The 26970-nt window shown below is 36.5% G+C and overlaps 1 protein-coding gene across 1 annotated transcript; it reads right to left on the bottom strand.

Annotated features, from left to right (window-relative positions):
* Positions 1-9855: 9855 nt before the first annotated feature.
* On the bottom strand, positions 9856-26524 carry LOC123231649 (myelin P2 protein-like; the record flags this gene model as incomplete). The annotated part of the gene is given in 6 exon segments (XM_044657933.1): positions 9856-9906; positions 11202-11303; positions 12329-12501; positions 22062-22156; positions 26290-26311; positions 26314-26524. Coding segments are annotated over 6 exon segments (654 nt in total), but the record flags the coding sequence as incomplete, so codon positions are not given.
* Between the last annotated feature and the right edge of the window lie 446 nt (positions 26525-26970).

Raw genomic sequence — 26970 nt, 5'->3', positions numbered from 1 at the left:
AACATTAGCCTACTTTTTTCTAAAATTTGTTATGATTTTTTAAAGTAGGGTGGTAATAATAACTAGCATTTATATAGTACTTTATGATTTATAAAACACGTTATCTCATTTGATCCTCACAAAAACCTTGTGAGGTTGATGTAATTGTTATCCCCATTCAACAGAGAGAAAAATTGATTCTGAGAGAAAATGACTTGACCAGGGTCATACACCCAAATATATTCAATCCTCAACATTCCTATGTTTAATTTTTGGAACTTCAAGCATCCCTGTGATTTTATTAGTAACTTCATTTTCACTTTCCTCTAGGCAACAGACATTGGCAACTAAACACAGTATAGAAAAAAGGTAGATGTGAGATGCAGTATTATGGAGCTGGTGTCCTACTAAGGGCTTCACTGGTCTTGTTCACCTAATCCTTGGAAAGAGCTCTCCATCTTTTTGCTGCATATTTTCATAGTTTGCCTTTGAAACTCAAGTTTTGTGTTGCAATTATGTTCCCAAAGCATAGGCCAAGTCCTTTGGGCTTCAAGCCCAAGCATTCAAAGTCAGTAATGCAGCTTAGTGGGAAAACAAAGGTGCTAAACTTCATGTCAGAAAGTCTGTAGTCACTGTTAGCAACGTCCTTGGTGTTTAATGAATCCACAAAAACTTATATCCACAAGAAAGAGAAAAGTATTCGTAAAAGTATTCATGGACCCACTCCAGAAAGTGCTATAGTGACTTCTTAATTGCCTGGTGAGAGAACTGAACAAAAGGAAAAGTGGCTAAGTTTGTGAATAAATATGTTGATCACCCCCACCCTCTTGAAGGTGCTGAAGCATCCTGGCTCAGCCACTGCCCCTGCTGCCTGGCTCCTGAGGGGTAACCAAAGGATGGCTGGGCTGGGCCAGGCAGGCCCCAGCAGGAGTTCTAAGCTCCTGGAACTGGGCCAGGGACTCACCCCAAGGCATGTACTTTTCGTTGGGGAACAGTTCAACTACAGAGCCAAAAGCGAGATCAGAGATGGCAGGTTGCCCCTTTCCTTCTTTTTATTTTGGGGTTCTGACATCCCATCCCTGACCCCTCTCCCAACTCATGAGGTATTGACTTTCTTCCCTCCTGTGTTTTATGGGTTACTTCACGGTTATTGTGTTAGGAAAAGTGCATACTACCAGAATGAATGGTTTTTATAAAGAATTACGTGTAGAAGTGTATTTTCAGCAACCTCTAGCAAAGGATTACCATTCGGGGAGGTCATGGGAGCCTAACCCCTCATTTCCCACAGTTCAATATATCAGCATTTGCGTTTTTTACTTTTGAGCCATTTTCTAGGAATGTTACCCTGGCTCCCCAGAAAGTTAAGGATGAACTGTCTCGGAGGCCAGATTCAAGCTAAAGTCTTCCCGACTCCAAATCTAATACGCTTTGCTACCTTCTTGCCTCATACAGAATGCAACAATTTACTAGGTTCATAAATCATTTCAAAAATTGAATGCACAGTGTCAGTGGAATTTAAACAGTCATTAGAGACCTTGTGATCCAATCAAATACTCTTTCCTCCTAATTCCCAACTGATAATAGATTTTATTGCAAAAATGTATTCAACAATTCAATATTCATTTATCAAGCATTTACTATGTGCTAGGCACATAGTTCTAAGTATTGGAGGTACAGAAAGACATAGGCTAAAGTCCTTGCCCCAGTGGAGCTTACATTCTAATGGGGGTAAGGACCCAGGAAGGAAACAATGAGCAAGGACATAAGTGCATATAAAATATTTACAAAGTCATACTGGTATTGGTATGGGGAGGATTGGGAAAGAGGTCGTGAGGAGGAGGTACTTGAAAGTCAGTTGAGGGGCAATTAGGTGACTCAGTAGTTAGAGAGCCAGACCTTAGAAGGACCTGGGTTAAACTCTGGCCTCAGATACTTCCTAGCTGTATGACCCTGGGCAAGTCACTTTGCCTAGCCTTTCTTCCTTTTGGTTGGACCCAAGACATAGTACCAATATACAGCATCCTAAGACAGAAGAAAAGGGTTTACATTTTTAAAAGTTGATGTAATTAGCAAGTGTGATCCTATATTTTAAGTCATAAGCAATCTCTAAGTTCCTAGGTCAGCCTAGAAAAGCCTAATTAATCTATAGTGTGTCTGAAATGAAGGAAAATCACAGATTGGTAAAGACCTCTTAAGGTCATGCAGCCTCTACCTGATATAGGAAATTTCTTCAGAATTATCTCCAAGTAGTTAGTGTGAAAATTTAACACTAGCCTGTACTTTTTTTGACACCCCAAGACAACCTTTGGATTTTAAAGGAAAGAATTTAATCTTAAAGTTTGAAACTACAGCTTGCTTCTTTCCATACCCTCTAGTTGAATAAGGGAGGAGACAAAGCTCTTTTTGTGTAATCAAGTCTTTTAAGAAGCAGGGTAGAGAAAAGTGGACATGAGCACTGTGCAGCCATTCCAAAGGTCTCCTGACTTTTGGCATCCCTAAAGATCCTTGTCTCTTGCCCTGCATGATTCCATGGTGTCTGGAAGACCTGCCTCTTGTCCAGAGTGATCCAGTCTGAGAGACTTGAGAAAGGGACGTCACAAAGAGTATAGAGTACCAGGAAAAAGTGGGAGCTTTGGAACTAAGTAGTTGTGCAACAGGGCATAGTTCTTAGAAGGCAGCAGGCCACATTTGGCTGATATCTTCTCTTTGTCTAGCCCACTTTTTATTATTTAATAAATAAATATAAATTAAATTACAGTGTCCAGAGAACTTTAGTCATAACATTATGCAACTTCTGCTTGAAGACTTCTAGTGACAGGAGCCTTAAGATGTTATGAAGAGGCAGCCTATTCCATGTTTATATAGGTCCAATTATTGGGAAATTTTTCCATCTTAATTGGATCAAAATCTTCCTTTCCATAATTTCTGACTATCATTCCTAACTGTACTCTCTGGGTCCAAGCAAAACATTTGAAGAAAGAAATATTGTCTTTCTGAGTCTTCTCCAAGTTAAACATTGCTAGTTCCTTCAACTGACCCCCATATATATGGAACAATTTCAACTTTTCTCATGATTAGTTGAACCAACAAACATTTATTAAGCACCTATTGTGCTTCATGCACTGTGCAAATGCTCTGAGAATATGAGGAATCCTCCATCCCTACCCCTGCCAAAAATATAAACAAAAAACTGTCTTGGCTCTCACAGTCTAATGAAAGAAAACAACATGCAAACAACTATGAACAATAAGGATAAGTTGGAAATAAAGGGAGAGAAGGCACTAGTGTTAAAGGAGATCAGAAAAGGCTTCTTGTAGACTGTGAGATTTAAGCCAGGAGAGAGAGTAGAGGGTTAAGACTTCCAGGAATGGGGGACAGTGCCATGAAAAAAAAATACATGGAGTATCTTAAGGGCAGAACAGCAATTAGACCAGTGTCACTGAATTGTAGAGTACATGGAGAGAAACAAGGTATAAGAAAACTGGAAAGGTAGAAAGGTTCAGGTTATGAGGGTTTTAAAAGTAAAATGGAGGGTTTTTTATTTGATTCTGGAGGCCAGAGGGAGCCCTTGAAGTTTGTTAAATGGGAAAAGTGTTGAGGGAAAACGTGTAGGGTCTCACCCTGAGAATGGGAGGCTCAAAACTGTTCAATCTAAAAGTATGAAAGAATCTAAAATAAAACAAGTTAATCATTTAAATATTACTGGATAAAACTCATTCCCTTTGTCACCAATCTAATAAAATAAAACCAAATTAGAAGTGTAGCTAAAGGACTTGAAATTGAAATTATTAAACTCAGTTGAATACTGGGAGCAAGATGGGCAGTACCCATAGCCTGCATTATATATACATTTTTCCTCCTTCTTCTGTTTCTGTTTGGATAAAAAGATTAGGTGACATTAATTTCTTATAAGAGTTTGCTACAATGATTGAAATTGAGAAATTGTGATTAATTTTAATGACATAAAATAACTAATATTCAGAAGGCCCCTAAATAATCAAATGTATCATAAAATTTTTGGAAAACTTTATAGTTTTAAGGTTTAAGGTTCTGGAAAGCATGTCTCTCAAGTTGAAGCTTTAGATCAAATATGTTTATTTGATATTCCATTTAATATTCCATTCCAAATATAGATATTCCATTTAATAAAAAATAATAAATTTAATATTCTCCTTAGGAATATACTATTGAAAAATATCATTCAACACATAAACTTACATCTTTTATCAGAAAGAAAAAATGATGAAAGCATTTTTAATTGTTCTGATTTTTTAGAATCAAGTACTTGGCCTAATAAAGAACTAATTTTTCCATGGACACCTGGTGAAAATTAAATAAAGTGAAATTTTAAAGCATGAGATTGATTTGAATGGTTTTCAGAATTTTGTAGATGTTACTGTAAAACCAATGTTCTAATCCCTGCAACTATAATTAAAGTGTTAAGATAGTTAGCATTATTATGTGATTTGTACAAGGATAAGAAATAGTTTATCGGTAGGTCAAAATTGGGTTTAATGACAATGAATCTATTGGAAAAACTTAGATTAGAATATAACTCCGTTTATCAAATTGTGGTTGAATTGCAACCATAGGTTGGCTATGGGTACAAAAGTTCAGAAAAAAAATCAACAAATGCATTCTGTCAGAGTCAATTATATTTTATTATCGTTCATAAATTGTATTCTACCTAGGTAGCTAGTTTGTGCAGTGGAGAGAGCTCAGGGCCTGGAGTCAGGAGGACAAATTCAAATTTGGCCTTATGGAATATGTTATGCATCCTAACTATGCAACGTTCGGCAAATCGTCTGTTTCCTCAACTATAAAATGGGGTTGTAATAACATCTACTTCCTAGGGTTGTTTTGAGGAATAAATGAGATAATACTTGTAAAGTGCTTAGCACAGTGCCCAGCACCTCGTAGATCCAAATAGAGGAGAGCTCAGGGCACGAGTTCCTTCAGGATCCAGTCTCTGGTGTGGGCAGGATAGTTTTGGTGATGAGGCGGTGGAAAAGAAAGGATATTTGTGAGTGCGATAACATTTCCTACACTGCTTCCCTTACAAGATTGCTATGTTTAAAATAGCAAATGTGAGCCACTATTTATACATTTAAAATAATGTATGATAATAATAATTAACATTCATTCCTGAAGGCTTAATAGGCATTTCCCCCACAATAAACCTGTGAAGTTTGTAGTGATTTTTTATTGCTCTTATTTTGTAGAAAATGAAATTTGAGACTCAGAAAGGTTAACTGCCTTCTCAATGGTTAGCATATCTGACAACTTGAATGAAAAACCATGCTTCCTGTCTCCAGACTCAGTAATCTACTTCCACCACAGTTTATTTTAACCAAGATTCTTACCTTTAGTTTCAAAGACATTCATCAAACTTCTCTGAATTCACCATTATGTCTTATTGTCTTTTGGTTTTATACCAGTTGTTTCTCCCCTTCACTCTCCTTCACTCTTCAATAGAGTGTTTACTCCCACTCTATTGAAATTTTGAAACAATAATAATAAAAACTGGGCAAAGTCAATAGTCACAGCGATTGCATATAGCCTTGTATATTTTATTTCACATCCTCAGCTTTCAACTCTCCCTTGATCTAAGTCCAGGATTTTCCATATTCACATTTCACCTTATTAACTAAGTAGCAATCAATAACTTCTGTTCAACTTCTTCTTCTTCTTAGATGCAAATTTCCTTATGACAATACTTTGAATCACTTTAGACCTTACATGGAACCTTTCTTCAAGCAACACCCTTCTAGTCCATCAGAACTCTTTTAAAACCAATCCAACGCTTCTAGTAATTCCCAATGACATGTAAAATTATTTTAGGTGGCTTAGAGGATTGATAGCCAGGCCTAGAAATGGGAGGTCCTAGGTTCAAATCTGGCCTTAAGACTCTTTCTAGCTGTGTGACCCTGGGTAAGTCACTTACACTCCCATTGTCCAGCCCTTACCACTCTTCTGCTTTGGAATCAATACACAATGCTGATTCTAAAATGGAAGATAAGGGTTTAAAAAAGAAAAAGTGACTTTCCCCCCTCTCAACACACCATGCAAAGAACTCATACCATTGTCTATTGAAAGTAATACATTATGTCTTCGTGAAATGTCAAAGTATTCATTATGTGGCAATGCCTATGCTCCAGAATCATGGATTCTATCATCATTCTGACTAAACTGATGGATCTTTTTTCCTCCAATAAATTTCTTATTTCAGTCCTGTGTAAATAAAGTTTGTACCTGTATTCCTGAAGGTCTTTTTTTAGATTAAATGTTCCCATAGGGCAGAAATATTCTTTCTAGGCTTCTCTAGAAATCAAAAGTGCTGGAATCTTTCCTTGCTCCTTTCTTTCTCAAAAAGTTAATGGCATTAGGATCAGCTAGGTTGCACAATGGCTAGACCAGCAGACCTAGAATCCAGATGGGTTCAAATCTGACCTCAGACACATCCAAGCTGTGTGACCCTAGACAAGTTACTCAACCCCGATTGCTTTCCCCTTGCCAGTCTTCTTAGCATTTTTAATGGCATTCCCAAAAGGCTTTAAAAGAATGCATGCCCTTTGATCCAACAATACCACCAATGAGTTTGTATACCAGAGATAAAAAAAAAAACTGGGAAAGCACCTGTTTATGCGAAATTATTTGTAACTGCACTTTTTGTTGCATCAGAAAATTGGAAATAAGGAGATGTCCCTAGATTGGGGAATGGCTGAACAAATTGTGATATGTGATGGTGATGGAATACAATTATGCTATAAGGAATCGACAGATTTCTATAAGAACTGGAAAGACCTCCATGAATTGATGTGGAGTGAAATAAGCAGAACCAGGAGAACATTGTACACAGAAACTGAAACATTGTGGGGCGATCAAATGTAATTGACTTTGCTACTAATAGCAATGCAATGATCCAGAACAACCCCAAGGGACTTATGAGAAAGAACGCTATCCACATCTGGAGAAAGAACTGTGGAGGTAGAAATCTGGAAGAAAACATATGATTTATCACTTGTTTGTGTGGGTTTAGGATTTGGGATTTGGGTTTTAAAAGATTACTCTACTATAAAAATGAATAATATGGAAATAGGAATTGAGTGAAAATATATGTATAAGCCAGTAGAATTGCTTATCAACTCTGGGAGAGGGGAGGGAAGAGAGGAGAGAAAAAATGAGAATCCTGGTAACCATGGAAAAAATTTTTTAATTTTTAAAAATTTTTTAAATTACATAATAGCATTCTCTTTCAAGTCTCATGGCAGTAAATTAGTAATTGATGGAGAGGAGATGAATGAAAGAATAAAAATAAATTTTAAACAACCTAGATAAAGGAAAGCAGTGCCACTGAAGAAAAAAGTAGGACTCTGGAAGTTCGGGTCTTGTTTTACACACAGAGAAAGTGTTGAAAATGATAAAAAAAAAAATTAGAACTTTACATTTTCTAAACTCACATTTCCGAATACTCTTTGTGGAGTCAGGCTGCTCTGGAATGGAAGAAAGATAGAGCTGTCAGTCTCCATGTGCATGTAGGAATGAATCAAGAAATGTTAAATATGTGGAATACAGGATCAAAAGCAGGTAAAGACAACCAAAATGTTTAGAAAAAAATAGAATCTTATCCTTGAAGCTTCAAATGAGGGATTAGATTACATTCCAATCCTGCACAAGTTATTAAAAATGTATGCAGAACAATAATAAAAAAAGTTGTATGGTAAATCATGAAAACAATATAGTCCTGGCTAAGAAACAGAATGGTAAATCAATGGAATAGATTAGGTACCCAATGCACAATAGTAAATTACAATAGTAAACTAGTATTTGATAAACCCAAAGATCCAAACTTTTGGTTCAAGAACTCATCATTTAACAAAAGTTGCTGGAAAAACTAGAAAACAATTCAGCAGGTACTAGATGTAAACCAACATTTCATACTGTTTACTAAAATAAAGTTAAAATGGATAAATGATTTAGATATAAAAGGTAGAGTAAATTAGGGGAACATGGAAACATTTACCTATCAGGTCTATGGATAGGGGAAGAGTTTGTGACCAAATAAGAGATAGAGAAGATCACAGGAAGTAAAATGAGAATTTTGATTACCTGAAATTAAAAAGATTTTTCACAAACAAAATTAATGCAGTCAAAATTAGAAGAAACACAGGAAAGTGGAGGGGGTGATTTATAGCAAGTTTCTCTAATAAAGGCCTCCTCAAATAAATAGGGGACTGAACCAAATGTATACAAATAAGAGCCATTCCCCAATTGATCAATGATCAAAGGGTATGAATAGGCAGCTTTCAGAAGAAATCGTCAAAGTTATCAAGAGTCACATCTTTTAAAATGTTCTAAATCTCTGCTGATTAAAGAAATGCAAATTAAAACAACTCTGAGATACCACCTCATACTCTACAGATTGGATAACATGACATAAAAGGAAAAGCAGGCGTTCCTACTACTCACTGTCCTTATTTCTGATTACGTGATTAACTAACATAGCTAACTGAAATTATGATGTCTTTTAATAGCATCTATTTACAATATTTTTATTCTATTAAAGAATACATCTACTAGATTTAATATTTCTCATAAACCCTGGACTGCTGTGTAACCCACTATCACCTGTTTGTGGCATGAGGTGTCAATGGCAGCTGCATAGTAGAGGGCTCCTCTCTGGAAGCTAATCTCCAGTCCTTTCATTGTTAGAAAATCATGCTTTATAACTGGGGACATAAGCACAAGCCATTTTATAACTACCCTACTAAGAACGGAATTAGGAATGCAGACCCTGTTTTATAAATCTATCCTATAATCAGAAGTAGATGTTACATATTAAGGAACCAAAAGTACTACACATTTTTTCCTACTACTACTAGATTATGACAAATGCTACTTGTTTGTAAAATGAAGGGTTTGATCTAGTTGACCTTGAAAACTGTTTCTACATATAAAATTCTATTTTTAAACTAATAATACAATTAAAGTTCTATTGTCCTTTGTTAGCTTTTGTTAGAGGTTATGAGGTTGCTTTTTTCCTAAAAACTTTCTTGGATCATGTCCAACTATTAGTTGTGGCTATAATTATGAAAATCTCCCTTGCTTTCCCTCATATGTTTCTAGCATGTCCCCTTTGAAAACTATGTCTCCAATTGTTTACAAAGAAATGGGGGGTGGGGTTAAGGGGGCAGCTAGGTGGCTCATTGGATTGAGAATCAGGCCTAGAGAAAGGACCTGGTCTTGGGTTCAATTTTGCCCTCAGAAATGTCCTAGCTCTGTGACCCTGGGCAAGTCACTTAACCCCCATTGCCTAGCCCTTATCACTCTTCCGCTTTGGAATCAATTCACAGTATTGATTCTTAGACAAAAGACAAGGATTTTTTAAAAAGGAGAGAAAGAGACAGAGAGAGAGAGAGAGGAAGGAGGGAAGGAAGGAAGGAAGGAAGGAAGGAAGGAATTGAGGGAGGGAGGGAGGGAGAAAGGGAGGGGAAAAGGAAGGGAGGAAGGAAGGAAGAGATTACTTTTCCAATCCAGCACAAATTACATTAAATTTTCTTGGATGACCAAAGGACCCCTTTTGAAAAAATTCTGATGCCTCCCTCAAGGCATTAGACTAATGAAAATTAAAATTACTCCAGGATAGCAGTTTTTTCCCTCCATCCTGAGTTGAAAGAGGTTATAGCAGCCTGATTTCTGCTTTATTTATAACCATTCAAAATAGTTAATTGACTATAGTATAAGGAAAGTTGTTAACTTTTGTTCAGAGTTGAAGTGACATTGTCATGGCTTTTTGCTTTGGAGTTTTATTGAAATGCCCCAAGAAGTGCTGATGTCCTTGTTTCGTGCTTGGATGAGGTTTGAAGCTGATTATCTTCACACTTTCTCATATATTCGAGTGCAAATTGTGTCATTTATGGCACTTTCCTAAAAATTGAAAGAAATACCTTTAAAAAATCTCTACATACATACATAGTCATACTTTAAAAAACAGAGCTATAATTTCATAAGGAGACTCCTGTGTAATTTCTAGTCTTTGCCTGGGGTCACTGAAGCAAGTAATTTGCTCAAGGTCACACAGATGCAAAGGCAGAGGCAGGACTTGAACCCATTGTGGTATGCCATATTTATGCCACATTACCACAAACACATGCATATACACACCCCACATTCCTATGTATAACAGACACATTTATATGTTCATATGTATCTTGTGTATCTCTATATATACTTTATTGGCATATGTAGACATACACAGGAGGGTTTGTGGCACAATGGATAGAATGCTGGACCTGGGTTCAGGAAAACCTGAGTTTGAACTGAGCCTCAGAGATGTACTAGCTATGTGACCCTGGGCAAATCACTGAACTTGTCTGCCTCAGTCCTTTCATCTGTAAAATGGAGATAATAATAGGACATACTTCGCAAGTTTGTTGTGAGTATAAAATTAGAAAATATATGTAAAGTGCTTTACAAACCTTAATGTTTACATATGCACATTTATGGGCAAACATTTTTTTTCCATATGCATACCCAGAGAGAAAGAAAACTATAGCATTCGTTTGTTAATTAATTTGCCTTGTGGTTCTTCTTTGTTAATTGCATTATGTTTTAAAGTACGCACATACCTAGATGACCAAACTATATATTTTCACTCTTATAAGTCGTTTACAGTAAAACACATAATGCTTATTTCATCCAGACAACCTCACTCTCACATACATTTCATTTATCAATAAAAGACAAAACTATTCTGTTTGTTGACTAATATTAAGAGAGAAACAAATTCAGGCCAGCTAATTTTCCCAGTGTGGATCCATAAGAAACAAAAACAATTTCCAAAAGAAACACACACGACAAAACTATCTTTCCATTACATTTCCTAAGAAGAAGGCGGGAGATTGTCATACACGCGCGCGCACACACACACACACACACACACACACACACACCAACTATAAAGGGCTTTCCTCTTTATATGTATAACCAAAAATCAAGTTATAGACACTTTATAATGTTTTTGTAATTCATCAATATTCTGAAACATTTATAGGTCTCATTTGTTTACTTAACTGTCAAAGTTCTTCTCTCAACTCTCAAAACTCTATTGTTCACATAAAATTTCAGCAAAGGAAAGCATTTTCTTTTGTCATTTTAGAACGACATGTTCCATAGAGACTTCACTCATATTTTGACCATATTTGGCAGAGAAAAGAACTTACCACCACCATTTTTCCATCCACCAGCTTTCTTTTTATAGTAGTCTCTTTGCCATCCCAATTCTGAACTTGATTCAAAGAGCCACTGTCCAAGGTTACGACATTCTGAAGAAGACAAAGATATACTAGTCACTTGATCCAGAGTGTTCTACACACCTCAACTTCTAGCCATCTGCTATAAATTCTCTGAAGTTTTACACAGGCTACAATCAAAATAATAATAGCCTTATTAACTAATTATTTTGAATTTTAAAAAAGAACACTCTCAAAATTCTTTCATACTCTCTTGGAGGACATTTGGGGGAGGTGAATTAGGGCAGAGTAATGCTTGATAACAAAGATATTGCTTTGTCATATTATCTATAAATGTCCATATACATAATTAAATATTTTAAAATATAAGTAGTTTTAAATTTATAACTCTTATCCTCAGAACCAACACAATGGGGAGAAAATAAGATCATAGATCATAGAAATTAATATAAGAAGCAACCTAATTCAATTCTCTCATTTTACAGATAAGGAAACTGAGGTCGAGAGAGATGCAGTAAATTGCTCAGGTTTTTAAACAGAGGCTAGATTTGAACCCAGTTCCTCTGACTCCAAAGCCAATGTAATTTCCATTACATCATTCTGCCTTTTATAGCCACATGTCACACTTTCCCGTCACAAAATAATTGAGGTTAAAGTCTTACATCAGCTTTGAATTTTCTGACATTTAAATCCTATTTTTATTTAGATATTATAATTACATATTAAAGAATACTATTATGGCATATTATGGGATATACCTATATCTCAAAGCATATTGTTCCATAGTCTTTTGCTTTCAACCAAGGTTATTTATCAATTCATTCTATTCAGTATAATTCTGGGAGCAGACAACTGCTGCAAAATAGCAGATAAAATAATATGAATACAATTATCTGAGGATAATAGTCTAGGCCAGTTTTCAGGAAAGTAGTTAATAGTAAAAGAGTATTTATGATTTATAAATTAAGCAAATTTATAAATAAAAGTATTAATGATATATCTTCCTAATGGACTATTTAATTGTCCACTTGATGGGCTACTGTATATTTTTGTTATATTTGTCCAAGTTTCTTCAAGAGGAAAATTTTTGGCTTCACCTTGGTTTTTCGGTCATCTAGTGTGGTTTCTTCAAACTCTTCTCCCAGCTTAAAAGAGATTTCATTGTTTTTAAAGATGCTTTTGGTTTTGATGGTAATCAAATCCCCTTCTGCACTGATGATCATGACAGGTTTGGCCAAACTGCTCAGCTTCCTGGTGGCTAATCCCACTCCTAGAAACCAGACAAAAGGAGCCAATGTGCAGTATTGTTATTTATTAGTAAGGATTCCCTTTGAGCTGCCCAACAACTTACTATCAGAGAGCATTATTCTTTAAATGGCTGGATTTCATTGGCAAATGATTAAAGAGATTTCATCTTTCATGAAGTCATATATCAAAATTTAGTAGTTCCACAACTTCAGAAAAAGAAATAATGTCTCTGAGTGTTTCCCAAGTGACCTGAGAAAGTGCTATCAGTTGGTTCCCAAACCCCTAAAACATTCATGAATGTCCTTAAGATGCTAAGGTTATTTATAAGTCAAAATACGTCTCCATCACTTGGAATTTAAATGGTTTACAATCCGAAAGTAAGCATAGAATCTTCCCTAAAGGCCCTCATCCAGTGCTTCATTGTGTCTTATAAATGACCTTTTGGTACCAAAGGATGTACCTTATCTCAAAAGATATGTACCAATAAAGCATGAGCCTAGGTGGGTCATATCAAGCAGGAAAGGTTTAGAATATCATCTTAGCAACAGGGTATGTGTCCTGAACATATCCAGCTAAATTTGGAGAGGCTCCCTGCCATCAGTTTGCCCACTAGTTCTTTGATCACAATTGACCCATTAAATAAGGAAAAATCCAAAGGGGCCCTCATTTCTGTGATTTTACCTCAGTGATCATGGAAGAGTGCAAAAATGCTGAAAAATGATCAGAAGGTATCAAGAATCCCATATTTTTTAGAATGTCTATAATTACTAATCTTACTATTAATTCTCTAAAATGTGAGTTTTTATTCAATTACAAATAATTTGATACACTATTGGAGGAGATAAATCATATTCATAATGACATTCTCACTATAAATAAAACAAGAAGATATAAAGAAATTGAAGGTAAATGGAGAAATGATTCTCAGGTTCTCCTCAAAAAAAGCAAGTAAAGGAGCTAGTCAGAGTAATCATGTGAGGAGGATAAGAAAATTGAGGAACTCTACAAAGAACTTGAGAAAACCCCCTAAAACTATGTCAAAATATACTATGATAATCAATACTTCATTGTGAAGGTATGTTTGGGGGGAAATGGCCAAAATTTATGTTCAGAATAAAATAATGAAAGAGGTCAAAGTCTTGTGGATTGCTCAGAAGGCTTATATCTGTACATCATGAATACTTTCTTCAAGAAAAGTTAAAAGGTATTAGGGATTTCAGTTAGACAAACAAAAAATCTCCCAAATGAAATTGACTATTTTAACAAAAAGAGACCAACTGGATACTGAGGTAGAAGACATTTCAGAATTAGTTGTCTCTGGTCAGTTTTATCATCTACTGGTTAGAAGAAAGGTTTAACATTAGCACTAAATTAGACAGATAAATGAGAAAAATGCTCTGTTCATCTAAAATACCTCTAACGTAACATATTAATAAGCTCTTAAAAATGGAAGATGAATAAAAATACATTGACTCAAATGATTGACATTTCATTTATTATTGACAGCTAACCCAAATAAATTATTGCCATAGTGTATAAGTCAAATGAGTCCCAAAACTCTTAAAAGTCAGCAAAGACAAATTTTCTCCTTTACAAGTAGAAAGAGAGGCTAGGGAAAACCTTGGTTTACCATTCAAATTCATTTATAAGATGTTATTGAAAAATACGATAGAAGATTATGAGTGATAAAAAGAAATGGAAGAGAAAATAAGTCTCTAGAATGCCTGGCATGAGACCCAATTAAACCAAAGCATTTTAAAGTAAAACTCGAAGGAAGAAAACAAAAGATGTGAAAGAGAACAGATTTGCCAGAATTTCTATAGTAACTGATTCTTATCAGTAATGACAGTAGAATTTATACATTTGACAATAACAGCTTTGTATTTAATGGCCTGGAGGAAAGAGGATTGGAGTTCAAGATAATGAAATTGGGAAGAGTGCTAAACTTAAACAAATATCTAAGTGGAAATTCATGTGAAGACAACACCATGTTAAAAACATTCAGGGGTCAATTTTCAAGATCTTAAAGGGGAGAAAACTTTAAAAGAAAATAGCATGGTGAATTCAGAAAATAGATAACAAGCTTGGCACAGAGTCATGACATAACAGAGTATTGAAGAGAGACTGCAGACAGCTGAGCGTTTGCTAGACCTCTCTGTCAAAAGCAGAGCAGCTAATAACTTATTAACTTTCTGCAATGATAATTTCTTCCTTAAAAATATGGAGCAAGAGGGAAGGGAGAGTCAAAATGGTAGAGTAGCAGGAAGCAATATGAAATACTCTTTGCAAAATACTTCTCCAAATAGATTTGCAAAATGTACCAGATGTAATCTTGATGGAGAAATCCATAAAAAAAATGTTTACAATTAGTCCTTTTTCTAGCCCATGTTAGCATAGACAGACAGAGGTCTGCCTACACCAGGAATAGGGCTGGTACAAAATATGTAGTGTGGATAGTCCTCAAGGTCCCGGGGGGTAACTGTGAATCAAAGGAAGTGGATATCCCAGACCCATACTAGGGCACCACCACATCAATGTTGGGGTACCAACTGGAGGGACAAGAGCCAAATAACAGTTTTGTCCTACTACCCAGTTCCATAACAAAGGCCCAGAACAGACTGAGAAAGAAGCCTGTGCTTTCACTCCATCTGTTCCCAGGTTTGGCTGTTGCTAGATAAGGAGGCCCTGTACAAGTGGACCAAAAAAGGAGGAAGTTCAAAAGTAAGAAGTAACTTGTGGCATAAACATGAGGGTCTTAATTCCAGCATGTAGCACAGCCTATAGAATAATAATCAGGGTAGAAATCCCAGATCAATAAGGAACTTAAAATTCTGTCACTCTGACTAATTAATAGGAGCTGAATCTAGCAGCATTCAGCAGTTGCTCAAACTCAAATTCATTTCAGAAACTTATTAAGTTCTGACCAGGGAGAGCAGCAATCATACTTTGCCCTTTAATGCCTCACTTTGGAACTACTGAAAGATGACAGGTCTCCAGCCTGTGTTTGAGATCATGGAATAACACAATATTCAAAAAAGCAGCAATAGGACTAACCCAGAACTTCTCTCCAAAAGTGAGGCAGAGTCTAATAATGCCAAGTCTGAAGTCAGGAGTAAGATGGAAGAATCATAAAACTAAAAGAAGAAACCAGTATAAAAAATTATCATGATGGCAAGAAAACTCAAGACACAAATCTAAAGAAGAAAATAATTCCAAAACATCGTACAAAGTAAAGTCTCAAAGAAAAGCAAAAGCCTGGGCACAAACTCAAATTCAATTCCCTGAGGAGATGAAGAAGGGATTTTTTAATGAGTTTGAAATGTTTTTACAAATGTAATGAGAACTCCTGAAGAAAAAAAAGGAAAAGAAATTAAAATTATGGGGGAAAGAATTAGAAAGGAAATTATTAGCTTAGGATAAGAGGTACAAAACTTTGCTCAGGTAACAAACTTCCTAAAACTGATGAGCCATATAGAAGCTAGTGATTTAATGAAACAACAAGGAATATTACAATAAAATCAACAGTCTGAAGAAATGAAAGAAAATGTAAGGTATCTGTGAGCAAAAACAATTAACTTGGAAAACAGATCAAGGAGAAAAAAATAAGAATCAATGAACTATCTAAATGCCATGACTTAAAAAAAGAGCCTTTATGTCCTAATTTAAGAAATCTATAAACTGCCCGAGTCTCTTAGAACAAAGGGCAAAGTGGAAATAGAAAGAATGCACCAATCACACCTCCTAAAAGAAACCTCAAGATGAAAATTCCTAGGAGAATCCATAGCTCCAAACCTAGATCTTCCAAGTAAAATTGTGATCATTAGATTTAATCTACCCTGCCTGTCTTTAGATTTACTCACCAAAGGTGAAAATGTCTCCATTTAACTCACAAGTTGGGTGGTCTGTAACCCACGTGTCCTAGAATGAGTAACAAATCAGAATTTACTTACTGCCTCTGGGGCAGTCCTAAGAAAAGCGTCTGTTGTGATTGGACACACAAACTAAGAGGAAGGCACAGGAAGTGAAGCAAAAAAAAGGCCCCTTTAAAAAGAGAGAGTTGAGTGAGTCAGGGGCTTCTAATTCATGAATGGGATGTGGAGGAGCTCTGGACCTGGGACCCTGAGACCTTGGTGAGACTGCTCTTAGATCTCTCTCTTAGAACTACAGTGGTGAGTGAAGAAGGCTGACTCCTTTAAACTCCCAGGAGGTACTAGCCTCCAGGAGGCTCCCTTGATTGGGAGAAGCCCTTGTGGCTAAAACCCTTGTTAATTGACTTTTAGGCTCTGGCTGGGCCTCTGGAGTCCTGCTGGAGTAAAGCCCAGACTTAAGTACAAATCTCTTATTCTATCCTCTTCTCATCTCTCTACTTCCACTCTCTCCTACATTTTGTAAATAAACTTCCATAAAATCATTTTAACAAGGTTATTCTTAATTGGAGATTGATAATTGTTCAATCCCCTGGCAACCAAACCTTTTAATATTTACCAATCAAAACCCCTTTTTACCCCTTACAAATATATACTGCGTGCAACTTGAAAGACAAAATGCAAGTGCCAAGCAGACACAAACAGGATCATACATAATTTAGCAGCCAATGGAAACTATAGAACTGTGATGGCAAACCTATGGCACATGTGCTAGAAATGGCATGCATAGACCTCTCTGTGGGCATGCATGCCAAGGACCCAGTACCCCAAGAACCCAGAACTCCCATGCCTGCAATCCAGAGTTCACCAGAGTTCCTTACTAGGAAGCCAGAGGGAGGTGAATCTGAGCTGCTCCCATCCCCCTCTCCCCAGTAGGAGTTAGTGAGCAGTTCTCTTCAAGACATATTCCCTTGGACAAGATTGCCCCACCCCATTCAGAATACAATGGCCTCTTAATTACCTTTGGCCTGAGTGAGACAGAAACAACTTCTGTCTTTACTATCAGAAACAACCAGTGTCTTTACTATACAAAGTATTTTGGGGATTTCAGGATGTATCTTTTGAGTTTGTACTTTAAAAATGTTCAAAACTGTAGCGTAGTGATTTAGGAATAAATTTTATGAACCTGAGGCTAGGCTAATAGCCTCTTCCCCATTCTATAACCCTTTTCTCAGTTTCTTTCATATGTAGCCCTTGGGTGCTTTAGTCTGTTCAATTTGTATTCAAAAGGTGCCTGCCTGAGGGAAAACACAACAGTGACTAGTCAGAGGTAGTAACCTAATCAGTCTTGCATGCAGATTAAAATCTGACTTCAACCCTTGACCATTTGCTAAAAAGGTTAATTTGGAGGATACCCACTTCAAGAAGGCTGGAACCTGATGGGGGAATGTGTCAGGATGATGTCATTTGACCTTAAGGTTATATTTTCCTGTAAATAAGGGGTTTTCCTGTAAGCTGGGACTTTTTTACTTTTTTTCTGGCCAGGTTTTTTTCTTTCTCAATAAAGTGTTACATTTGAAATGGCTTCTGGTTTCTTGAAAAGTGGCTAAAGAGGGTGTACTTTGAAATTTTCAAGGTCTCCTCAATTTCCACTTTGGAAAGGAGCTAAGTTTGAGGGGATCATAGCTCACATAACCACAGAGGAGCAGAGTAGAATGTTTGCACCCCTTGCTTCTCCCTCTACTCAAGCCAGACTACATCACCCACCCTATCCAGCAAGCAGTCCAATGGGAGTGCTTCCTCCCTCCCCTGGGTGGAATAAGAGGGAAGAGGGGGAAGCAGTGGGAGCAGCACTCAAGTCTTGGGGGGGGGGTGTCTGTCTGGAACTCCCTCTCTTAAAGGCTGTCCATCACTGCCATAAAATATAATCTTCCAAAAAGTAAAGGATATAGGCTTACAGCCAAGAATAGCCAATCCAGCAACACTGAGTATAATCCATATGTTTGTATGAGACTACTGACCTATATGCTTACTTTTCCCACTATAGAAATTCTTTGTGGGAGTCATCTCTACACAAATTGTGGGTGTCTTCAATGAGTGTGCCTGTAGGAAACAAGCAAACTTTAAAAACAATACCCAAGGGGCATCTGGGTAGCTCAGTGGATTGAGAGTCAGGCCTAGAGACAGGAGGTCTTGGGTTCAAATCCGGCCTCAGACACTTCCCAGCTCTGTGACCCTGGGCAAGTCATTTCATCCCCATTGCCCACCCTTACCACTCTTCCACCTAGGAGCCAATACACAGAAGTTAAGGGTCCAAAAAACAAACAAACAAATAAATAAACAAATAAATAAATAAATAAACAAACAAGCAAATAAATAAATAAATAAATAGATGAATGAATGAATGAATGAATGAATAAATAAATAAATAAATAGATAGATAAATAAATAAGCAAATAAATAAATGAATGAATGAATGAACAAACAAACAAATAAACAAACAAATAAATAAATAAGCAAAAGAACAAACAAACAAATAAATAAATAGAAACAATAAGAACAATACCCAACATCCTTAGATCACATCTTTATCATTTCCCAGTTGTCTTAAAGTTTAGGGATTATACAATCCCAACAGACTCATTGCTTGCTGATTATAAAAAAGTATTTGAATCAACACAGAAAAATGCCACAAATGACTCTTTTTTTTCATCAAGATATGTCCTATCCACACATTGAAATCATTTAAGAATCTTTGAGAGATAATAGAAATAAACCTTTCTTGATCATAAATGTCAGGCAAAGAATAAAACATGAAGATGTATGATTGCTAGGAGGTTGTTCATAGCTATGACAAAAGAGATCCAGCACAGATCCCAAGTGAAAGAAAAATCCCTGTGGATAGGAAGTCCTATAGATGTTCTTTGTGTGTGTCTGTGTTGGTTGCATCACAATGGAAGCCTACAGAATACTGGAATGGTTCTGAGCCTGTTGGAAGAGACAAGTAATCACTCAAAAGAGTTTTTGGTCTGACTATTCACACAGAAAATATCAAGGGAATGGAAGATAACTTTTGCCCAGATTTTGACAAGCATTTGTATAGAAAGCCATAGAACTTAGTGTGTCCAGAAGCATAAATATCCTGGACCAATAGTACAGATAGGCAAACAGTAAAAGGAGAGCAAATTGTATTGACTTCCTCAAATTGCAAGGTCTTTTATTGACTCCACGCTCACCATGGAAACAAAAGCACATCTTTTTAAAGTTAACATTCTAGCTCAAAGAAATAATAAACTGGAGGAATTCCATATGAACTGGAAAGACCTCCAGGAACTGATGCAGAGTGAAAAGAGCAGAACCAGGAGAACATGGTACACAGAGACTGATACACTGTGGTAAAATCAAATGTAATGGACTCCTGTACTAGCAGCAATGCAATGACCCAGGACAATTCTGAGGGACTTATGGAAAAGAATGCTACCCACATTCAGAGGAAGAACTACAGGAGTGGAAACATAGAAGAAAAGCAAGTGCTTGAACACGTGGGTTGATGCGGATATGTTTGGGGATGTAGACCTGAAACGACCACACCAATGCAACTATCAATAATATGGAACTAGGTCTTGATTGATGACACATGTTAAAAGCAATGAAAATGCTCTTTGGCTATTGGGGGGGAGGGGGTGAAGAGGAAAGTAAGAACATGAATCATATAACCATGGAAATTTTTTCTAAAAAAATAAAAATTAAAAAAAAATAAAGTTAACATTTTACTAATGTTGTTGTATGGCTGCAAGACACAAAGTGCAACAGTATCTGAAGAATTAAGTAGAAATGTAGCACAGAGAATAATGTAAATGTGGTTTTTAGTGGGAGTAAGCCAGTTGCAATGTTTATTTAACTAGTGAGAAACTTGGAAGAACAGAAGCAAAAGATGCTAAGGAAAGTATAATGGGAAAAATAAATATCCAGTCACATGGAGAGAGCAAGGGATGACAGGTAGATAGCCAAAATATTCCATCATTTACCTCAGAATGAGTATAGATAGCAAGGAAGGCTCCTAGCACATTGCAAGGATGCCTTGTGTTTGGGAACCTTAAGAAAAGACACCGACAAGAGCCTCACTGGATGAGAAGATATGCCTGAGTTGCTGACTTGCACTGTTGAAAGAGACTCCTAAAAAAAGGAGATCATAGATCTGTCTGAGCATTAATCAGTGAACTGTTTCTTTGGTTAAAAAAAAAAGAAAGAACTTATTTGGTAGTATTATTGTAGATATAGGTGTCAACCTCATGTTAAAAAACAATCCATAGTCAGATATAAATGGATGCTTGCATTCCAAAATATTCATATGTCCTAGAAAAATTCTAAAAAGATGTAGTCAGCTCATAGTTGAAAAAAGGATAATGGAAAGTCAGCATGGCTCTCAAAGCTAGAATAGTAAATGGGTATTCATTCAACTTTGGGATAATTGTAATGGATACTCTATCTCCTAGAATATAGACATCTTCATCCTTAGTCTCCAAGGAAAACAAAATGCTTCTTTCCAGACCTCCCAGATGACCATCTAGAAATGTTCTTTCTGTAATAAAATCATATTACATTGACATGTCCTTTACATTTGCACCAGCACCCACATCACACAGCCTGTCCCCAGTAGAGCCAGACCTTAAATTCCTAGTTTCAGAAAAACAGCATTCAAGGAATTATCTAGGATTTCTTTTCTGGTTATCATTCATCAACCTAATGTCATTCCATATTCTTTCAATGTCCCTACACTGAAATGTAGTGTATTCTGAGTCAGATTATATCTCAAGTTGAAATGGAACTTCCACTGTCTAAATCTACATGATGGGATAGATTATGCTTTGAAACTTTAGGCCTTTAAAAATATTGTAAATAGTAAATAATTGGGGAATACCTTTCAAGTTTAATTTAGATGCCTAATAAGTTTTTTAGGTTTAGCAAACAACTGCTTGCTCTATCCAAGGTTCTGTTCCAGTGATGGTGAACCTTTTAGAGATGGAGTGCAAGGCCCTTCTCCCACACCAGAAATTTTCACTTCTTTAAATATGAGTATAAATAAATGAGGTCACTTACATCCCAGAAATAGTGATTGTTCTATATTACATATACCATTCTTAATTAAACTTAAACTTTTATGTTAGGAAAAGGTGAACAGCTCTTCCCTCTTAAGCTTTGTTTAAGAATTAGAATGCCTCTTCTTCATTCATATATGTCCACTAAAAATGTGAGGAAAGTCTGTAGGAAAAGATAAGCTGAAAAATTGCTATTACATGGTCACATTTTGAAATACATTATCACATGGTCCACTTAAAAAGTCTAAATTATTTGTGCCTTCTCTGAACTCCAGAGTAATTACTGTCTGCACAGTTAATTTGAAAATTAATCATTCAGTGCCTTGTGAAATCTCTTCTGTTATTATTTCTGTTCTTTAAGTCTTTTGTTGTTATTCAATTTTCTCTTTTTTTTTCTTCCCAACACAATTGGTTCAGGGCAAGGACCTTCTATTTCTTGACAATCTCAACAGGACCTAGGACAGTGCCTTGTACATAATAAATATTTGATAATATTTGTTTTTGTTATTACTGAGAAATGAGAAAATTCAAGATGAATCCAAAATTTGAGAATACTAAGCAATGTGTTACACAGGATCCCATCTCCAGTAAATTTGATGTAACAAAACTCAGCTCACCCATTTGTTTCATGTATTCATCAAAATTTTCACAAGAAGTTGATTTCCACGTTCCAACAAGATGATCAACCATTTTGTCAGAGAGCAAGTTGATTCTTAAAAAGGAAAAAAAAAGATACTGTACTCATATCATTAGAATAATCATTATCAAAAGATACTTTCAGATATTATGATCCCAGGAAGGGAACTCCTCCCCCTATTATGCTGCTTTGTTTTTTTGTTGTTTTGTTTTTTTTTTAGTTTAATTAATTAATTAATTAATCAAGAATATTTTTCCATGGTTACATGATTCATGTTCTTTCCCTCCCCTCCTCCCACCCCCTCCCATAGCCAACAAGCAATTCCACTGGGTTTTACATTTGTCATTCATTGATCAAGACCTATTTCCATATTATTAATATTTGCACTAGGGTGATCATTTAGAGCCTACATCCCCAATCATATCCCCATCGACCCATGTGATCAAACAGTTGTTTTTCTTCTGTGTTTCTGTTCCCACAATTCTTTCTCTGGATGTGGATAGTTTTCTTTCTCATAAGTCCCTCAGAATTGTCCTGAATCAATACATTGCTGCTAGTAGAGAAGTCTGTTGTATTCAATTTTACCACAGTGTATCCGTCTCTGTGTATAATGTTCTCCTGGCTCTGCTCCTTTCACTCTGCATCAATTCCTGGAGGTCATTCCAGTTTACATGGAATTCCTCCAGTTCCTTATTCCTTTTAGCATAATAGTATTCTATCACCAACAGATACCACAGTTTGTTTAGTCATTCCCCAATCTAAAAGCATTCCCTCATCTTCCAATTTTTTGCCACCACAAAGAGCACGTCACTTTGTTTTGATGTAGTCAAAATTGACCTGGAAGTCATCTACCATTGAGATGTGCAGGGATAAACAGGCCCTCAGAGAAAGTAAGTTGAAACCAACCAGAAGGGAAACTGATCCTATGAGTACTGCCCCCCTGAGCAGTGCCAGACAAATTAAGGAACTATGATTGGTTCCTGAGATGTGACGTGGGAGAGCTAGTGGGTGGAGAAAACTGCTTATAAAGAGGAGATCAAGGCTCTAGTCACACACTCTCACATTCTTCTGACTAGAGATTGGACCTGAAGGAACCCCTATTGGTGATGAGCTTGATTCTATCAGAATGGCACATAGGGTGGTAGGCTAGGCAACTCTCTCTACCTCTTTCCTACATTTCCCTCTTTTTACTATCACTACTTTGATGTAATAAAGCTACTAAAGCTACTAGTAGCCTCATAAATGAATTTTAAATATTATTCTACCAAGGAAAAAGTGAGACAAATCTCAATAAGTACATATTTTACCTTTATTATATCATCTGAAACAGAAGAATTAGCTGTAAACAGAAAGTAGTTACGAAAAGAGTAGCCAGACTAACATAGAAACAAGTCTTTCAAAGAACAGACCTAGCTTCTTCACAAGTCTCAAGAACCAATGTTGTGAATACCACACTTTGTCTTATGCTTACTGTTAAACTACAAGATATAATAACTAAGAACAGAGAAAGCCAAGAAGAAGTCTCTGGGGCATTAAATGGCCTTCTACATTGTTGCATAATTTCAAACCACAGGAATGCAAATGATAAGGAAAGTCTCCAAGCCTGGTCCCACAACAAAGCCAGACTTCTGGTCAAGACCAAAAGACCCCAAGCACCATGAGAGACCTTCCTATATATCCCAAAGAATATCATGACTTCTATACCAGTACAAAAATAATTCAGGACTATGATAAAAATAGAGAGATGTGGATTGGTTGAATTAATCAGGAGATACTTCTGATTGGTAGAAGAAGTCACTTGATAGACAAAGGGGTAGTGGGGGAGCCTAAACCATACTTTCTAAACCTGATATCAAGGATGATGAATGCTAAGATGACTAGGGTAAGGAGGAGGTGCCAGACCCCCAAGAAGGGCAAAAGCCTAATGATGTATACTAGGGTGTATACAAAGGTGAAGGGGTGTCACCAGGCTTCTAACCAAGACAAAAGCCTCTATGCTAATGAAGGCCCAGTCATAAATTCAAGACCATGATTGCTGAGGGTGCATGATATATAGCAAATTAAAGGCTAAGACTAAAACTGAGACCTGTTCTAACAATGATTAACTCTATTCAAGCAGTTATCTTGCTTTAAAACTTATACTAAAATAATCACAAAAGGCCATTATTTAACTATCTTAGAATTACAATTATGATTATCTAAAGTCTACTGCTAACATTAATATTTAATCCTCATATAAGAGGGTAGGGGATTTTTCTCTCACAACATCTAAATAAAATACCCTCTAAAAACATCAATTGGGGATTGCAGGAGAAGGGGAATGAACTAAGAGTCAGAACTATACAACAATGTGGAGAAATTCTATGAGATGCATGGTGATTACATTATCCAAACCAAAAATCAGGAAATATGGCATGATAAATGTCAGTCCTGGCTGATGGGTGCAACACAAGAGGCAATATGAGACCAGAGTAGGGTGATTCAGCAAAGTTTATTAGGCGCAGCAAAGACAAAGGTGAGAGACCCAAAGCCAAGAGAGTTAGCAAAGGGCCTCATTTGGGCAGGAGGAGACAAAGGTTTTTATGGGTATAAAGGTAATCTGGGACTTGTCTCATTGGCTGTTGTCTCATTGGCCGTTTTGCAGGGAAGCAGTTGGTTCCCATGATTGTATAGTTCTTAGCATGGTACAGACAGTATAGTTTAGATTATCAATCCATCATGAATTTGTCAGGTCACAGCATGGGAAGTAATAGTGTCCAGGGTGGAAACCCTGCCTTTGTTTTGCAGCTTCAAAAGGTGTAGGGAAGGAAGATCTGATAGGGCAGTGATTCCCAAAATGGGTGCCACTGCCCCCTGGTGGGTGCTGTAGCGTTCGGGGGGGTGGGGTGGGGAGGTTATGGCCACAGGTACATTTATCTTTCCTATTAATTGCTATTAAAATTTTTAAAAAATTAATTTCCAGGGGTGCTAAGAAATATTTTTTTCTGGAAAGGGGGCAGTAGGCCAAAAAAGTTTGGGAACCACTGTGATAGGGGAAGAGGGGGAATTAGTTCTCTCAAAACCTATGAATAAAACCTAGGGGGGGACAGCTAGGTGATTCAATGTATTGAGAACTGGACCTAGAAAAGGGAGGCTCTGGGTTCAAATTTGATCTCAGACACTTCTTAGCTGTGTGACCCTGGGCAAGTCACTTAACCCCCCCATTGTCCAGCCCTTCCTACTCTTCTACCTTAGAACTAATATGCAGTTGATTCTAAGATGAAAGGTAAGGGTTTAAGAATATTTTTTTAACAAAAATCTCATTATAAGCAGTTTCTTTCCAATGTAAGATATCTTCCTCTTCCAGAAAACCTAGGACATGTAGTTATTTTACCTCCTTCAGGTTATCATTTTATTATTATAGGTAAAGACAATAAGTGATGCTCTTAATGAACTTGAGTTGTAAAGACAATATTAGATTATGTTCAGCAAACTCTTTTTTTAGGCAGAACAGTATTTAAACCATCCAAAATGGTTCTGATAGCATTTTGATACCAATGGGCCAATCTTCATTTTTATGAAAAACTTCACTGAGTACTGCACTCTCCAGCTATGACAGATAAATGAAATATTATCATAATTAGTGTCTTTGATCTGTTTATCAGATTGATTTTTGACATGGCACACTTTGCTTTCCATTTGGAAGGAAATTAGCAAATTCTAATTATCTAATGGAAATTATCTATGAAATATTCATCAACTGATGACATTTAGAAGAATATTTGCTTTACAGTCATACTGTTGGAAAATGGAAAGATTCAACTTTGACAGCCTACATTTGATTATTCCAAGGACTGGTGGCAGCTTGTCAAACCTTATGGCTTCTCTTTGTTTTTCTCAAGGTTGTCTATCTTTAATCCATTTCATTTCTTATTAACACCTCTGCCAGAGGGTAGGCAGAGGGTTGAATCTCAAAGACATCAACTTGAATACTCATTAACAGTTCTGGCTGAAGATTGAGTGGAGAAGTGTAAAACTATTTATTAAAATTAGGTTTGTAGATTATCTGCATAATCACTGCATCCCAATTATCCTAAAATAATGGAAGATGATTGCTTTGTGTAAAGCCCTCAGTGTCTAACTACCCTTTACCAGATTCTCAGCTGTTTCATCCTTGGGCTTAAGCTGGCTAAAAAGGTGTCTTAACACAATGAAATAGAAATATTTACCTTATGACAATAAAGGAGCTATTGGATTTCTGATTCTCCTCCTCTGATAGGAAGTGTTCAGGAAAGAGAGCAGAATGTAGATGTTTGTGGTGGTGACAGGGAGAGTTCTTTCTGTTCTCCTTAAGGGGTTAAAATCTTGTCTTCTTTCTGCTGTGTAATGGGGCACTGACTCAGAACTTTTCAAAGACAAAGGAATAAGTAGTGCCAGGGGACTGGTTAGAATGTGATGACTTTTATCCAGTCACTGTGTCCTAGGTCACAATGGTTATATGCATTGGAGAGCTAATGAGGTGAAATAGAGTGAGAAGAGGAGGTCCAGGAACAAGAAGTTGAGTTATGTGTAAAATGACACATTCTCAACTCATTGAAAAATGGGCCTATTTGTAAGCTTTTGATCAAATAGTTATATTTACTTACATTTATATTTTACTTTAATAAATGTTAAATTTACTTGAATTGACTTTCTGGAGGGAAAAGATTTTTGTAGTAGTTTAAAAAAGGAAGGAAAGAAAGATGAAAGAAAGGAAGAAAAGAAGAAAGGGTTTAAAAAAGGATGCTTCTGACTGTCTATTGGACATCTGAACTGAATGACTTTTTAGCATTTTGTGTAAATGGAATTAGTTCCAGCCCATTCCTAGTTAGACTCCTACTTAACCTAGACATAGAAATTATGTCACCCTC

This window comes from Gracilinanus agilis, chromosome 1 (genome assembly GCF_016433145.1).
Source record: "Gracilinanus agilis isolate LMUSP501 chromosome 1, AgileGrace, whole genome shotgun sequence".
NCBI classification, from domain to species: Eukaryota; Metazoa; Chordata; class Mammalia; order Didelphimorphia; family Didelphidae; genus Gracilinanus; species Gracilinanus agilis.
Note: the sequence above shows the minus strand (reverse complement) of the source record. Positions and strands in the feature narration are given on the sequence as shown.